Source organism: Tyto alba, unplaced genomic scaffold (assembly GCF_018691265.1).
Source record: "Tyto alba isolate M040663 unplaced genomic scaffold, T.alba_DEE_v4.0 Super-Scaffold_6, whole genome shotgun sequence".
Lineage (NCBI taxonomy): Eukaryota > Metazoa > Chordata > Aves > Strigiformes > Tytonidae > Tyto > Tyto alba.
Window position 1 is genome coordinate 37,322,085 of NW_024881327.1, and position 17,229 is coordinate 37,339,313.

At 36.1% G+C, this 17,229-nt stretch overlaps 1 protein-coding gene across 11 annotated transcripts in view; it reads left to right on the plus strand.

The window, feature by feature from the left end:
* KCNIP4 (potassium voltage-gated channel interacting protein 4) overlaps positions 1–17,229 on the plus strand; it is a 431,748-nt gene that overhangs the window by 377,894 nt on the left and 36,625 nt on the right. For 8 of the 11 annotated variants that reach the window (XM_032984394.2, XM_032984391.2, XM_032984390.2 and 5 more), the window contains one exon: positions 9,473–9,597. In XM_032984394.2, the coding sequence (XP_032840285.1) occupies positions 9,473–9,597 (125 nt within the window). Of the gene's footprint in view, positions 1–4,191; positions 4,294–9,472; positions 9,598–17,229 lie in introns of all 11 variants that reach the window. The other 3 variants (XM_032984389.2, XM_032984388.2, XM_032984396.2) reach the window with 2 other exon arrangements.

Genomic DNA, 17,229 nt, shown 5'->3' on the forward strand with positions numbered 1-17,229 from the left:
AAGAGAGATATTTTGCCTCTGAAAACTTCTGGAAAAATCCCTTGGCTTGATAGTCTTTTCTGGAGTAGTCTCACCTCTCTCTGTAACAACAGAGCAATATGTAATATGTACTCTCTTTCTAAAGCAGGGCTTATACATCTGAAAAAAGTAAATCTGTAAAGAGTTAAGATAGTCTAGGTATAGATTTCTATGATTAGGAATATATGGTCATCTATAAATCACTTATAATTTATAAATAATAGTTTTTATATTCTAACACATCCTTTTTCCTTATCTTTTAAAGTCTTTTATGACTGTATTAATTTGTTATTTAATGAGGAAAAATTTTTGTGCTTCTTTGTATTTTTTTGTAACCGTCAGTGTCAGATCTACATCAGCCTGTCAACATTGCGATATTGGAGTGACTAGGTCACACACCTAACAATGAACTGGATGCTTTTGACCAAATAAGATTTTTGAAAGTAACAATTCAGAAAACAATTATACTAACCATGTGTATGCACTGTACACTCCATATTAAACTTTTATTAATAAAATTGTAGAGTTACAGTACTGTAGTTTAAAAATCTGTAAATCAGAGGTTTAAGCCATTGGTGCATTTTTCATTTGGACTACAGATACAAATCATGATAAATAGCAGTAACTACTAGAGGATATCTAGTACGTCCAATATCTATACATAGCACATATATCAGTACAGCAGTACTTACGTCTTAGAATACATAAGCCGTGCTCCAGTTACAGACTGTTCTGTGAAGCATGAACACCTCTTGGGACAGTCACCCACAATTTTAGGTGGTGTTGTGTGGAAATGAGTTCTAGGACACTCCCACAGTGAATTCTGGAGAAAAGCATGTCTCAGTTTAATTTTCATTGCAGAGGAACAAATTATCAAACCCAAGAACAAGCAGCACCAGTTAACTAACCTGAATTTGAAGAACCTTCACACTTAGCCCAGGGGAGTTTGTGGCTGATTGGATTAGGGATAACAACTATGAAATCCCTAGTCAACCAATTATTAAAAAAAAAAAAAAAAAAAAATCAAGAAGAGTTTGGGAATCAGCATCACTCCATCATTATCACTGTGTTGGTGCTTTATGTCTCTTCATCTCTACATGAACAGCCATTTTGAAGACTGGTAATACAATAAGAATGTCTTACTATATCATAAATAAATTTTAATCTATTTTAGATTAATTAGCTTCTTAATGGCCACAGCTTTTTCCAGCTTTTTATCTGTTTCAAACTGGGCAAATAGCTACAGAATTCACAGAAATTATTATATAATTTCATCTTAATTAACACTTTTAATGTTTTAATGTGTCTTAAACACTGACTCAGCATAGACCTATTGTGCAAAATATTTTCCTTGTATTAAGTAGTCCTTTACTCATTAAAAATCACATTGACAGCTGTAGTACTGATCAAGAGGTCATGACAGTGGACTGCAATGGATGCAGAATAAACTGACTTCTGCCACTGGGAGCGAAAAGCTTCCATGCTCCTTCCTCACACTGAGGAGACAAACCAATTCCTTCACCTCTGCCCTGATCTTAGTGACATTTTAAATTAGCTTCCAGAAGTGACTACAAAAATTATACTGTCCTCCTAAATTACTTTTATGATATTACTTTCTCCCATATATTTCATTTTATTTTTGACCTTGGTCATACCACTGCAAAGCCCATGTGGTTTGTATTGGATTCCATGAGCTGTTGTGTGAGCATAAAGGTAGCAAAATTGCTTACTCAAGGCTTTGAGCTTCAAACCCTTTGGAAATAATATGTCCCTTTAGGTTTTGCAAAGCACTGTATTCATCTTCAGTAATTACATAGGTTGGGGATTTATGTAATTATGTAAATAATACATGGACTATAAATATTTTCAAACCTTAACTCAAATTAACGAGCTAGAAGTAGATATTTCTAAATCATATCATGCTAGAAGAATTCCTAATAAAGAAAAAAAATCTTTAAGATAAATTTCCTTTGTATTCAGATATCTACAGTACAGGCATAGTGTGATACTGCAGACACTGCCAGCAGAGACCACGAGGTATCCATTTAAAGGCTCAGGTTTTGTACTCAAACTAAAAATACAGAGTTTGAGATCAGATCACAGATAATCTTTTATTTTATGCATTTATCTGCACAGTGTTTCTGAGTTGAGCTGATGCTTAAGTGCTACAAATAAGAAGTGTATTCATTCTTATTATTTCTGTTAAAAGGTTTTGAGATTTCCAGAGGTGGTCATTTAGGTCCATCTGACCTTGTGCTGAAACTGGATTATTTCACCCATTCACCAGAGCTGCTGTGCTTGCAGGGGCAGAGTTTGCCTGGTGATGTTGCAGAAACTCCCAAACCACTTAACAAAAAAAAAAAAAAGGCAAAATTTATGTTTATACACAATTAATCAATATTCTGCAAGCATACAAACAACAGGTCCAAATTTCTGTGAGAGGAGAACAAACTATCACCACACAAACTTCTGGGGTTTAACAATAACCCAAAACACCCACAAGGGGTTTAACGACAACCCAAAATGCTCAATCACTCACCTAATAAAAGGTGAGGACACTCAACCTCAAGGAACATCTCAGGGAAGCCTCCCAACCTGTAGGAACCCCAAGGAGTTTCCTTGGGGGGAGTCCCAGCACACAGCTCCAGGCAGGACTAGCTCCAAATGGCTCCCCCAGGAACCCCATTTATACCCGAGCCGAATCTGACCTGTGGTCAATACCAGCCCCTATTGGCCAAAGACCCCAACTACTGTAAAGCCCTGAGAACAAGGGCACAGGAAAGGTTCAACAGACAGGGAGCCACAATTTCATTGGGCGGGTGCACCTGTCACAGGTCATAATTGGTTGATTTTTTTAAGGCTGTGGTTGAGTCTTTACTGGTTTTGTGCATTTCTTTAATTTCATTTCCTTCAATGTCTTACTCATATACAAACAGAGAAATATTTTTTTCTTTCATTTACAAATTTTAATATCCTGAAAACCTCCTCACTTTTTCTTTCTGCTCCAAATACAAGTATATACTTTTTCAAGATTGCCTACAAGCTGCACTTAGTGTTACATGTGGGAGGTTCCCGCTCTGGTTTGGTGACAGGGAGGAAACTGTTCTACACCATGTCACTAACATTGGTATTCAGGACAAGTGCAACAGCAAGGGTAACCCAGGTTTATCCTGGCGACTGTGCCACTAGCACAGGAGCTGTCAGTCATGTCTTTCATTTCTTGCCCCATTTGTTTTGCATTCTTGCTGCTGTAGCAAGAGCAGAGTGTGTGAGCGCGTGCAGTTGAGATTAAAAGTGCAGGAGTTGCATAATGTCCAAACTGAGCTCTACCTTTCTCAGGAACATAAATCATTTACTCAACTGTTAAGTCTGCCATTTTTAGCAAATATCCATCCAGGAGATGCTTGCTCGTATCATTCATATTGTATAAAAAGGTTAGTTAGACATCACAGTCAGTTCCTCTGACAATTTCCTTCATAGTAAATGAGGGTAACATTGTTCACCTGCTTTATGGCAGATGAACTATTGAGCCATATCAGTATTTAAAGATGAAAATATAAATAATACTTAATTTTATATATATCTAGAACGGTAAATATTAAATAAGAGGCAGACTGGCTGCACATCATGGTTGGTATATTAATATTCAGAAAAGGCAAAAGTACCAGGTTGGTTATCACAATTACTGAATGAATTATATGGGAAAATGCATCTGTGGAACTAGAAGACTGCCAGAAAGGACAACAAAAGATATATTTGAGATTTTATTTGGGTTTGGTTTTGTTTTTCATATTAAACTTCAAAATAAAATAACCTTAAAAGTCTTTAAAATATTTTAGCATTAAAATTTTTGCAAACACTCTTACCTTGTGTTGTTTCAAATATGTGATCTGATACTTCTCTATTAGATGTTTTCAAGTGGGTTATAAGAACTTAAGTGGGTTATAAGAACTTTTTAAGAGATGCATGCATACAAAAAAATCCCCTTTATTGGAAAGGTACAAAACAGTTTTGTTGTCCTCTTCAAAAATTCTGGTTGCCCTTTGCAGTTCAGGATGGCTGACATCTGTTTGGCCGTTTCTCATCAGGATTCAGCTATAATAATGAACTCTGCAGCATGTACAGAAATTGTTCTCAATTCTATGTTAACAGTCCTGATAATATATCTTTTAGGTTTCCTCTACGCTCAGAACAGTACCAAACGCAGCATTAAAGAGCGACTTATGAAGCTCTTGCCCTGCTCGGCTGCCAAAACGACATCTCCTGTTACTCAAAGCAAGTTTTATTTTTCATTTGATTTTTTTTTTTTTTTTTTTAGGTTTGCATGAATAAAAAGTTATATTTTCATTAACTGCTCATTTGAGAGACAAGCTATCTAGTGAAGTAATCGTGTGTTCTATTGAGGTTTAAAAAGAAGTGGTGAACAGATTTGTGGGCTGGTAACAGATTTGTCTGCTCAGGGCAGGGTGGCACAATACCAGTGCCAGGGTCTGCTGCACAGGAGCTGCTGGGTTGGCACTTATGCTCCACAAGCTGCCTGAGGAGTGATTGACAGGTTAAATTAAATAACTGCTCTCAGTGTATTTGAAAAGTGGTATCTTTTTGTGTACATGCTTGCACGTGTCCGTGTGCTCTTGCTGTGCGTCACACAGGGTAGTATCAGCAGTACTGGTCTGGGAGGAAAGCTTGGCTCTGCAGGTTTTGACTATGTAGCATCAAACTATCTAAGGAACAAGATCTAAAGTACGTGTCTAAAAGAAAAATAAAAATGAGATTGAAAACAAAGTATGTGAATGTGGAGATAAAGGAAAACCACGCTGATGCTACCTTTATTGTCTTGATATGTTGGGAGGAGGGGAGTGGGAGGGGGGGAGAGTGAGAGAGAGCCATACATAGATACATATATACCTAGGTACATACATATCAAGACAGGGGTAAATTATAGTAATAACAGTAATGTCTTCCTATATAAATTGGCTAGTATAACCAATTTAAAAATATCCCTGTGGAGCCAATTCAGTCTAGGTTAATTTGTCTTAATTCTAGGCACTAATCTGAACACCTAAATTTATAAACTGAATAGTCCCTGTGCTTCCTGTATACTCTTCTTATAAAGCATATCAATCAATCTAGGGTAAAAAAAAACACCTCCAAGAGCAGTTCCTTGTGTCCAGTGATCATGGGACAACTCAGGGCAGCTTGACTACAAACACATGCCTCTATTAAGTGCCTAGACTTCAGTGGTATGGATCTAGGCTTTCTTTTTGCTACCTCACTTGGCTTTTTCATATGCTCCTCTATAGAGAAGACTGTGGTGCTTCTTTTCTTTTTTTAACTATTTGAGATCTCAGAGATAAAAAGCACTAAAGATGTGGATACATAGTGACTTTTTCATGCTGGCTTCAGCTGATGTGTTTTACTTGAAAATGGGGTATCCTGAAAAGGTCAGTTACTGTCATGACATCTGCTAGTAACTCATTATGCAGAAGTTGCTTTCAGCTACGTGGCCTGAGTAATATAGCCTTTGACTATAAAAGGAATCATAGAATCATGGAATCATAGTATCACGGAATGGTTTGGATTGAAATGGACCTTTAAAGATCATCTAATCCAATCCCCCTGCCATGGGCAGGGACATTTTTCATTAGATCAGTTGCTCAAAGCCCTGTCCAACCTGGCCTTGCACACTTCCAATGACGGGGCATAGAATAGAAGAAATAGAAGGTTTGGTCTGTTTGTTCGAAGTTGGTTGGAGAGCAACACATCCTTATTCCTTGCACATTTCTATGCAAACTTTTTGTCTGCAAAGGTAACAAAAAATCTTTAGAGTCAGTCTTAATAATCTTGGCCATGCAAAACTTGTCTTTTCGTGCTGAATGGGTTTTATAAACCAGAAGTCAAAATAGAACTTGCATTAAGTATTTCATATTTGAGAAGCAAGTAGTAAAAAAAAGATGCATTTGGCATTTTTCTCTGTACTCTCGTCAATAATTAAATGCTATATTAAGTAAGAATGTTATATTAAACAAAATCTTATATTAAATAAGAATATCATTGTAGACACACATTGTTATTATCCCATTTTGACATAATGTGCTGTATGATTTCTGTTAGCATGAAAGAAGCAACATTGTAAGGTACTAGGAACGAAGCCAGCAGTACCCACAATAACGACATAATGTGAACTCATTAGAAATTTTAAGAGGAATAATTTTAAAACAAGTAATTTCTTGAAATATACATAGCCTGAATATGCACTTCTATGCTTAACTTCTATCAATATGTGATGAAAAAGGTTACTTGAATAAATAAAATCTTATTTCAGCATTCCCATTCAGAAAAGCATGTTAAGGAATGCTTTTTCTTATTTGTGTGCTTTAGCCTAGCAAGCCTAAAACTAAACCTATCCTTTCTTAGCTAAGTTTTTAAATGCATGTGCTAGACATAGGACCAGACTCAAGAATGTTTGTGGAAAATAAAAATATGTGTGCAAGAATTTATTAAATAGAGAGGGGAGCTATAATTTGGGGTTTGTGCAGGCAAATGCATGTGCACAATTTTTACAGATATGAACCAAGACCTAACTGGACAAATAGTAGTCTCCAACTACCATTATTTGAAGAGTATGTCTGTTTTTTGCATTGCTTTTCCTATTCTGTTCTTTAATGAACAATTAAATGTTCAAAGCATAGCTCCTGTGGCAAATACATTAAAAACTGTCTTTACTGTTTAGCTGGAAGAAAGCTACTCATTAATGAAACAAGTAAGAATATTTTGTTTAATATATTAATGAGTGAATATGAACTTGTTTCTGTCTTTCAGTTGACATATGTTAGGCATTTATGGAAAAAAACAAAACAAAACAAAAAAAAACCCTAACTATCTTAGGCGGAAGAAACTAGAAAACTGAAATAACTAACTTATCATTATTGACACAGAAATCTTTAATGTTTAGAAATAAATACATTTTCACAAATTTTTAAAAGTATAGATTTTTTTTTTTTCCAGCTTGGATAATGGTAACCATAAGTATGAAGAAAATAATTAAAAACCCACAAGTAACTCATGAATGCTGTAGTATTCTAATCAGCATAGTTGGCACATTATAAGGAAGATTATGTTGATCTTATTTTTGGATTATTTATATCTATAAGAGACTACAAAAACAGAGTGTGAGAAGACTGTTATACTGAAGCTTTTCATTAACAGAAATACATCATCACCACAATGCAGTCTTCTACATTCTCGCTGAATCATTAAAACATTAAAAATTTTTATTACTAAGGATATACCAAATATTGTGCTCAGCATCACACTGTCTGGCCTTTATCTCTAGCGTCACATTTATTATGTGCATTCATTTAGCTTCTAGAACAGCTTGTAGATGTTTCTCTAGGTAGCCAGATGTTTAATAAATGGATGCTCAGAGACCTCATTTCCAGTTAAGTCCCTTTCTGTCTAAACAATAACACATTTAAATCCCATATAAATTCTGGCATATAAACCACAAGTGACTTTACAACAATATCTATTCTCAAGTTGGCTCTTTTGTCAATTTAGTATAAGCACCTAGTGTTGACTTGCAGTTGACAAAAAAACATTCAGCTTCATATCTACTGCATCACATTGTTATAGGAACTTTAGCAACTATATAAAGAATATAAAAGATAAATCTCTTAAAACATGATGGAACGGCTTTAAAAACCTTGCAAAATAAACGTTGGATGTTCTTATGCAGAACTTAAATGGGACTCAAGAACTTTGCTACACCTTCTTGAGATTAGGAAAACAGCTTCTTAAATCTGGACCAACTTTATTCCAGTTTCATCTACAAGGTCAGGATTTTCAACACTTCTCCTTTGCAGCTCAGCTTGTCTCTTTTTAAGAAGAGAACCAAAATGTTCTTATATCTTGTGAGTTAAGATACTGGTTCTTTAAAACATATCAAACATCATAAGGTCAGTGTAAAGTTGTGTCAGTTAAGTTTTTTGTCAATAGCATTTAGATTGGAAGTTTTCACAAAGATGGTAGTGGTCTATGAGTCTTCTGGGATAATCTATAAATAAAAAAGAGAGAAACATGTTATAGCTTGTCTACAAGCCAACACACAATGTGCATTCTAGGATAAGACTATGGGTGACACAGATCATTTTCCTGGGTTGAGTGCCAATATCAACATCTCTTTGGCAGGAGAAAAGACAAGGCCCTACAATTTTGTGAAGATTTATCCAAATAGTTTAGATATTTTGATTAAATCTATTTAAAGGTTGTTAATTTTTCGTTTAGCTGAACTATATCTTCTGATCCAGATTTATCACAAGCAGCTAAAAGTCATTATTACTGCATTGTAGCAGAACAAAACTATGTGAAGATATAAGCATAATACAGTTTTAATATTCTAATATTGTGCTCTTATGAAAATTGAACTGAATAAAATGTTATTTTAAGAATGCAGAGTCCTACATTCTGATGTAATAAAATACATATTTTAAGCATTGTAGAAGTGACAATTCTGTGTGTTTGTTTTCTCTCAAGTTACATTTTTATAGTTGGTATAAATCTTAAACCAGAATAAGGCAGTGATTGGATTAAATTAGTCTGGAGTACTACATAAACTATGTTTAATGCTAGGAATACTTAAAAACAGATGCGCACATTTATATTTTTGATGAGGATATGGCTGACACCCCATATAAAAAATGCATACTACACGTTTCTTTAGCTATTTTATTGAACTTTCACATTTAAAACTCTACCTGGAAAAAATGCATTGCTATCTCTCATTCTTTTAGGGCTACACTCAGCTGTAAGCCTTGAATATGTATATCCACATTCTTACTCACCTAATGATGAGGTCACTAACATACTCATGTTCCCCACTTAGGCTGCTCACCGTGAATAATCATGTTGCCCTGAAGGGTTTGTTATGCAGTACTAAAAGTAAGGTGTACTGCTGAATATGCAACATCAATCTCACACACTTTCCGAAACACAGCTTCATGGTAAAAGGAGAACACTGAGAATCCCAGTCTGATACAGTGAATTCACATCCATTAACTGTCCAGGGTTAAATTTCCAGTATTCTGAAGTCACAAAAGTTTTATAGAATTGTTTTCTTTGCTCAGAGAGTCATAGAAACAGAAAAGTCATTCTGAATGTGTCATGCATGCCCTTGCAGAATGTTGGCTTTCCAGTTTATTGTTATTTGTACTGATGTGATAAGATCCAGACTGCTGGATCATTACTGCTGTTCCATGTTCTGTTCAGCCACTAAAGCAGACAGCAACCCTTTCCCTCTGAGTTCCAAATGAACACCCCATTTGTCTTTAAAACTGCAAAAGCTGTTCTTTAAAAGAATGTCATTTAACTTTATTTTTTTTCTGCAAGGTTTGGATATTTCTACATCCTATATTTCTTGTTTGAGCTTTACTTCTTTGTCTCTTGTATTCTGCAGACACTGTAGAAGATGAAATGGAAATGGCCACAGTACGACATAGACCTGAAGCTCTTGAACTGCTGGAAGCACAGAGTAAATTCACAAAGAAGGAACTTCAGATCTTATATAGAGGCTTCAAGAATGTAAGCACTTCTGTTTTGAATTTACCATCTATTTACAGGCTAGGCCACTGAAATCTCAGCAGTGTAAGAATGACTGTCAGTGAAGCACAAGGGATTCAGTAGCTAAATACTGCGTATCTGGTCAGGTGAGGAAACAATCACTCTGCAACAACTGGGATGTTTAATGGACAAAAGATGCAGACAAATTAGCAAAAAACAGGAAGAGAATAATTATAATTTAGTATAGTAGAGCTTTGTTCAAGGACAGATTGAAAATTGTGTTGGAGTTGTTTGTCTAAAGATGAAATAAATTCTGAATAATTTAGTCAGTGACAAGAAAGATTTTGATTTTTGTGTTCACAATAGCTATCACAATAAATAATTTGCATGAATTGCACTAGAGGAATTTTTCATTAGGTGGACAGCAGTAGATTACTTCTTCAGTCCTTCCTCGCTCCACAAGTATATAAATTTTTCAGATTCTGGGAGCCATTATTTGTGATTTTTTTTTCTGATAAATGTGGTTTATTGGCAGGTCCAATGCTTTTAACTGGCAGGGATCTCCACTGAGGACCCCAGTGCATGAGTACAGTCTGCCTCCTTTTCCAGCCCACACTTGCTGTCCTGTGGGACAAAAAAAAAAAAAAAAAAAAAAAAAAAAAAAAATCTGCTTTCTTAAGAAAATAGCCTTTTTCTCTCTGTTTTAGTCTACTATCTTTCATGTGATTAACAGGATAGGATATTATAAGCCATTAACATCAGATAACTGTGAGTACTGCAACTGTGCAGGTACTAAGTCTCCTGCTGAGATGGAGGCAAAGATAACTTTAATTACATCTATCACCTTTTGATTTAGTTTTCTTTCACCCTTAAAAGAGGGCCTTCTTGCCCTTGGCATTTACCACTCAAGTGAAATTGTGTAACAACGTATAATAGTGCTAAAAGCACAATGAAGCTCAACTATGGAATCAGAGAGAATAATTTCAATAGCTTATACAAGAAGTGTAAATTTTACAGAATTTTTAAATGTCATGTGTTTTATAATGAAAGCAAGCCATGCAAACCAGTGTTTTAAAACTACAATTTTATCAAAAACCTACAATCCAAGTAAGATACAGAAGCACTTAATGTGTTCTGTCTCTATATCATCCCCAGTTCCAGAGGATATATAATGTTGGCATGTTAGTGATTAACAGTGATTGCTCTTAAAAGCTTTTCATTTCCTCAGGGTACTAGAGAACATTCCCCTGCTAATGACAGTATTCCCTAGGTATTGCAAATCATGAACTAATGTCCCTAATTATCGAAGGCAAAAAGGTACAAAGTATAGTGGTTAAAATAAGCCTTCTGTCTGTTTCTCTAATAATAATTTTTAGAGTCTCAGAAATTAAAGACCTTGGTAATTCTCTGAATAAAATGAGGTATAGAAAAAGAGAATAAGTTATAAGAAAGTATTTTAATTTATTTTTCGTTTACTATTTTTTTAAAAGAGGAATTCCAGCTCTTCTTATTCTTTTGTGTTCTAAGATGTAAGTTCTACTTACATCAAAGGGGTATCAATGGTAATACATCTTTATTCAGATGTTTCACTTCCTTATCAGTACATGAAAATCCAAAATGTGTGTATAAATATCTTTGACTATTTAGATCTAATTAGCATGAACTTCATTTTTTTTGTGTGTTTAATATAATTGCACAGTTATCAATTAATTTAAAAAATGCTGTAAAGCATACCTAGGGCTACTGACTGTTATAAAAGTAAAACAGTTTAAAGCAGCACTCTTTCACTCAAGTATTAAGCTTCAGAAATTAAGGATTTCAAAACTGTCAGGTGAGTTACGTTTTTTTTTTTTCTCATATTTGTCACTTTCTACTGCAAAATGCTCTACAGCTCTATGAACGGTTTGCCAGTTCATCTCTTCCGTTACACATCTAGCTTTTACCAAATACAGTTTGAGCAGCTTTGGTGGGTACCAATACACAATGGCATTAAAGTGCATCCCATGTTCTGTGCTTAGATGGTCTCCCCCTGACAGTGCTTGTTCATCCACTTCTGTGGGCCATAGGCCACCTCCCTTCTTGTTCCCCTTCTTTCTTACCCAGCCTAACACTATCCTGCCAACATCTCCACCCTTGTGTGCTTCATGTGTGTGGCTTCATGGGAGCCACCCAGCTGGAAAGCAACTTTGCAGAAAAGGACCTGAGGGTCCTGGTGGACGCCAAGTGGAATGTGTGCCAGGAGTGTTCCCTGTGACAAGGAAGGCAAATGGTATCCTGGGCTGCATTAGGCAAAATATTGCTGACAGTTTGAGGGAGGTGGTTCTTCCCCTCTACTCAGCAATGGTGAGGCCACACCTGGAGTGCTGTGTCCAGTTCTAGTATTCCCAGTACAGGAGAGATATGGACATACTGGAGAGAGTCCAGTGAAGGGTCACAAAGATGACTGAAGGAACTGGAGCTTCTCTCCTTTGAGGAAAGGCTGAGAGGGCAGGAGCTTGTCAGCCTGGAGAAAAGAAGGCTCAGGGGATCTCACTAATGTGTATATTATCATGTATATCAATACCTGAAGGAAGTGTGTAAAGAAGAGAGAGCCAGGCTCTTTTCAGTGGTGCCCAGTGACAGGACAAGAAGCAATGGGCACAAACTGAAACACGAGAGGTTCCTTCTCAACATGAGAAAATACTGTTTCACTGTAAAAATGATGGAACACTGGAGCAGGTTGACCAGGGAGGTTGTGGAGTCTCCCTCCTTGGAGATATCCAAAAGCCGCCTGGACATTGTCCTGGGCAACCTGATCTAGGTGGCCCTGCCTGAGCAGGGGTGTGGGACCACATGACTTCCAGAGATTCTTGCCAACCTCAGCCATTCTGTGATTCTGTGATACTCTGTTTAATCATTCCACTAGGAAGGAAACTCCACTGAAAATATTTAATGAAGCACACAAGCACACGTCTTTAACAGGACACCATCAAAGCTTGTGCAGATCCTACCTCTGTGCTTTACAATTTTCATGCGATGTTTGCCTGTCTTACTACCTCTTCAAGAATTTAACTATATAAAGCAAGATATGTTAAGGCATGAATTGAAGTTGCTGTAGCTCTGCTGACATTATGCTTCTGTAAGACTAAATTTACAACATCCCACAGCACAGTAGCATCAGTATTGCACTGTGTACTGGCAGGAGCTCAGAAGAACTGTAATGCAGACTGATATCCTAAAGGCAGTGTAGCTAGTATCAGCTGGCACAGTCACTACATATGCTCTGGTTAATTCAGCAGAATTATTCCCTATATATGGATTTTTACTGTATTTGTGTCACCAGTGATCTATAGAATAGCTACTGGTCTGTGATCACTTGTTATTTGGAATCAACATGCAGTAGTTAAACTGGTTCAACCATATCAGTTAAACTAGTTACTGCTGGCTAGCATAGGAGTAAATGTTGGTTTCAGGCACTGTTTTCCCATCTATAAATTCACAGATCTCCCGTCTCTTTACAGAAGGAACAGACGGCAACTCTATCCTTATATAGAGCCTAAAAAAATGGGAGATTTTAAATAGTTAAACTGTGATACTACCAGAAGATAAGGTATCTGTAATAGTGCAAATATTATTAACCATAATGAACACAAAACTTAAGCTTTAGAAAGTACAAGACTCCATACCTAATATGGTGATAGTAGATATAAATTCAAAACTGACATTCTTTTCTGAAGAACTTGGGTATCTCCATATTATAATAATGATTTAGGTGTATCAGGAAGTAATGTATATTTGCAACAGACTTTCTAGTGTGCACATTTTCCCTTCTGTCTTTATGCAAGCATGGCAGGAAGGAATAGGTCCCAGACATGATAAAGAAAAAACAGTTGATGAAACAGAGGAAAAGCAGTACTTAGTCCGTTTACTTCAGTATCCTGTTTTCACAAGTGGTCACATAAGGTAAAGAATACAAGAATAAGGGGAATTTAGAGTGATAATTCCCCTAACATATTGTTCTGTCACCTTGCACTCTGCTACTTCCTGTACTGAAACTTGTAACTGCATCTTTGTATTTTACATACTTTAATGAAAGTTTCTCCCATAAACTGTGATAATTGCTTTTTGAACCTACCAGAGTATTTTGACATATACAGCATCCTGTGGGAAATTAACTCCATGCCTAATTATGCCTTCTTTGAAAAATAATTAATTTCTGTGTCAAATCTGCTGCCTTTTATTTTAATAAGATATTTATAATGTTTCTGCTATGAGAAAATGAATAACCATTACCATTATTCTCTAAAATGTTCACTGTTTTATACACCTCTAACACATTTCTTACTTAGTCCCTTCTTTTCCTCACTGGAAAGTTTTTGTCTATATAATCTCACTCTGGTCTGCTGATTTCCCTGAATCCTGTCTAGTTCTATGGTATCTGTTCTGAGATAGGGATGACCAGAACTTCTCACAGCTTATGTCCAGTTATTTATCATTTATGAGTTCAAGTTGCTTACATTTATTTTTGACTGACTTCAGATGAGAAAGCAGCAAGTACTCCCATATTTCTGTAGTGTAGGTGATTAACAGAGTTTGGTCTATTATGTGGTTTTTACTTTTCCATAAATAACAATGTAAACCTTTAAAGATATTTCTATCAGTTTGATTTTCCAGTGTAGGCAAATTACACTTCAGCAAAAAGTAATTCAAGCAGGAGGAGTATCTCTGTGTGTATGTACACACCTGAAAACTTCAGAGAGTCTCAGATCACAATGTAGTATAGCTGATGTTCTAGGAAGCAAGTAGAGGATAACTGCAGGAAAGGCCCAAAAAGAATTTAAATTACTATCTTGGCAATGGCTGCTTTGGTAGTAGTTGAGGTCAACAATTAAAATACAGGAGGAGATACGCTAAAGCAGACATAAGAAGGTGGGATAAACACCTTCAGATGACCTAACAACTATTACAAGGAAAAACGCCAAGGAAGTATTTATGCCTATATTCAGTAATATAACCATTTTAAAGTTTCTATACTATCCTTCAAAAATGAGTTTAACGGAAGTCCTAAGCCCTCCCCAGGCTCAAAGAGTTATCCCCAGCACTCTGGTTTTACAGTGTTCCTGCACTCTTGCTGATGAATTACAGCTCAGCTGCCATCACAGTGGGACCTCTCCATTTTGTATTTGGCATCCTGTCATCCAATTTCTTGTAAATTTAAATTGTGATTGCTGCAGTCATTAACCTTTCAAACTGATGCCTCTGTGGCAGGCCTAGTACAAGTGGCACTTCACAATAAATTGCACAGACTATCAAGCATGCACTCGACATGTGGTCTTTCTTTCTCTTTTGTCCATTGATAGGTCTCTCGCAGTTTTAAAAATGTCCCTGATCTATGGCACATTTTCATTTTAAAAATACTTAGATAATGTTTTTGCTGCACAAAAGGTGCTCCTCTGCTACACTTAAATGTTAATGATCTTTTAATTTTGGTTGATTATTCTCATCAAAAATTCTTTCAAACTCTGTATTGGAAAACTACTAAACTTTCCTGGAAAATTTAAAGGATTTTTGATGAACGTTGATCTTACCCAGCTGTATATTGGAGAAAGTGTAAATTGAAGTCATGCATGCATAAAAATGTCCCTGGATACATACTGTATCTTTAAATATGCAGCTCCATACTTGTGACATTTATTGGGAAAACAACATCTTTAACATAGCTTTCTTCTCTATTGCTGTTAGCAAAGAAGGCAAACAATGACATTAAGATAATAACTCTGATAATGTTGCAGCTCAAAGACAGGTTTCCCCATCACACTACCCATCTGTGTAAAAATATGTTTGTGCATAACTCAAAATATGCTAATTTATTCAAAGATTTTTCCATTTCAATTATGGTTTGATGGAAGCATTGTATTACTGTATGTTGCATTTGTGAGTCTTACAGAAAATTTAATGAAAGCTGGTTTTATAGGTTATAAAGCTCATTTATTTATTGTCTAGAGCATCTGAGTTTTGCACGATAAAATACAACTATTCTAATTGTACTTTTCTGGAAAATTCCTTCCCTTTTGTTTGTTTTTCTGTTAGTCTCTTACAGAAAAAAAAAAAAAAAGTAAAGAGAAAATGCTTGTTTCATCTAATTAACTATATTTCCAATCTAATGAGTAGGAAATAAAAACATATGGTTCATATAATGTGGGTTGATCAGTCTAATGTATATCTACATACCCAACTTTAAGAACATTCAGATGATATTTTTGATAAGTTGGACTAGACGACCTCCAGAGGTTTCTTCCAGTGAACAGTTCCATCAGTTTGTGATCTGAACCGTCCACATTCGGATTAGATCAGTAACTTATTATACAGGACTAGCTAATGGTTTGAAACTAATTGCTGTTTCTGTATTGTGTACAGCAGCCCAGTCCCCTCAAAACATCAAGACACTTATGGTGTGATTTTTCACCTTCTTAGCTGTAAAAAGTCTCCAGAAAGAAATAAAATCTACATAAATACTCACTGTGAAAATTCAGGTTGTTGTTTGATATGGCTTCGTGTCTAGGTACTGTTGGCTTTCTGATATTAAAAAATAATTTGAGTTCACTGATACACAGAATCTTATGCCATCATTAACATTAGCTGACAAGGAAGTAAAATTCAAAGTTTTGATGCTGGTCTTCAAACACCAGTTCTAGACCTCATATGATCAGTGCTCATATTATGTATTAAAAGTTCCCTAAAATTATCTGTGCTAGACCCAGTGGTACGATATAGAAAACTTAAGTTTAACACCAGCTCTCATTACAGTCACTTTATTCAGAGACAGAACCTATGAACTGCAAATAAGGAATCCTTCAGGATGGCAAGGAAGCCACTTAGGCTGGCTACTATAAAACACCAGGTACAAATATTTATCTGAATTTATATCCCTCTCCAAAGCCCGTGGGTCTAAATGCTAGGCGCCTTCATGAGCTACAATGATCTGCTGAGAATAGGTGCCTGAAAGAACAAGGTAGCTTTATCCACATTTGGTATAACAGCCTGGTAGTTAGAGCATTTTCCCATGTAATGAGAATTTCAAAAAGTGAAAGAAAAATTACAAATTTGATAAAAGAAATTGGGACTTGGAAGAGGAAAACTGAGTTGGTGCAATGAATAAAAATAATTTTCACTGTATAAATCATTTCTTTACTCCTGCAATTTTTTGTTTATCGATGAAGGTGAAGGTTAGGTATATACCACGCCACAGTAATGAAAAGGAATATAACAAAGAGAGAGAAATAAAATCCAAGAAAAGACAAGTAATGCAGAATGCAACTGCTCACCACCCGGTGACCGATGCCTCAGCAGCGATTGGATCCCCCCGGCCAACTCCCTCAGTTTACAGACTGAGCATGATGTTCTATGGTATGGAATATCCCTTTGGTTAGTTGGGGTCAGCTGTCCTGGCCATGCTCCCTCACAGCTTCTTGTGTACCTGCTTGCTGGCAGAGCATGGGAAACTGAAAAATCCCGAACTTAGGATAAGCTCTACTTAGCAACAGCTAAAACATCAGTGTGTTATCAACCTTATTCTCACACTAAATCCAAAACACAGCCCTGTGCCAGCTACTGGGAAGAAAATTAACTCTATACCAGCTGAAACCAGGACACCAAGGCAGAATTTTATTAAGT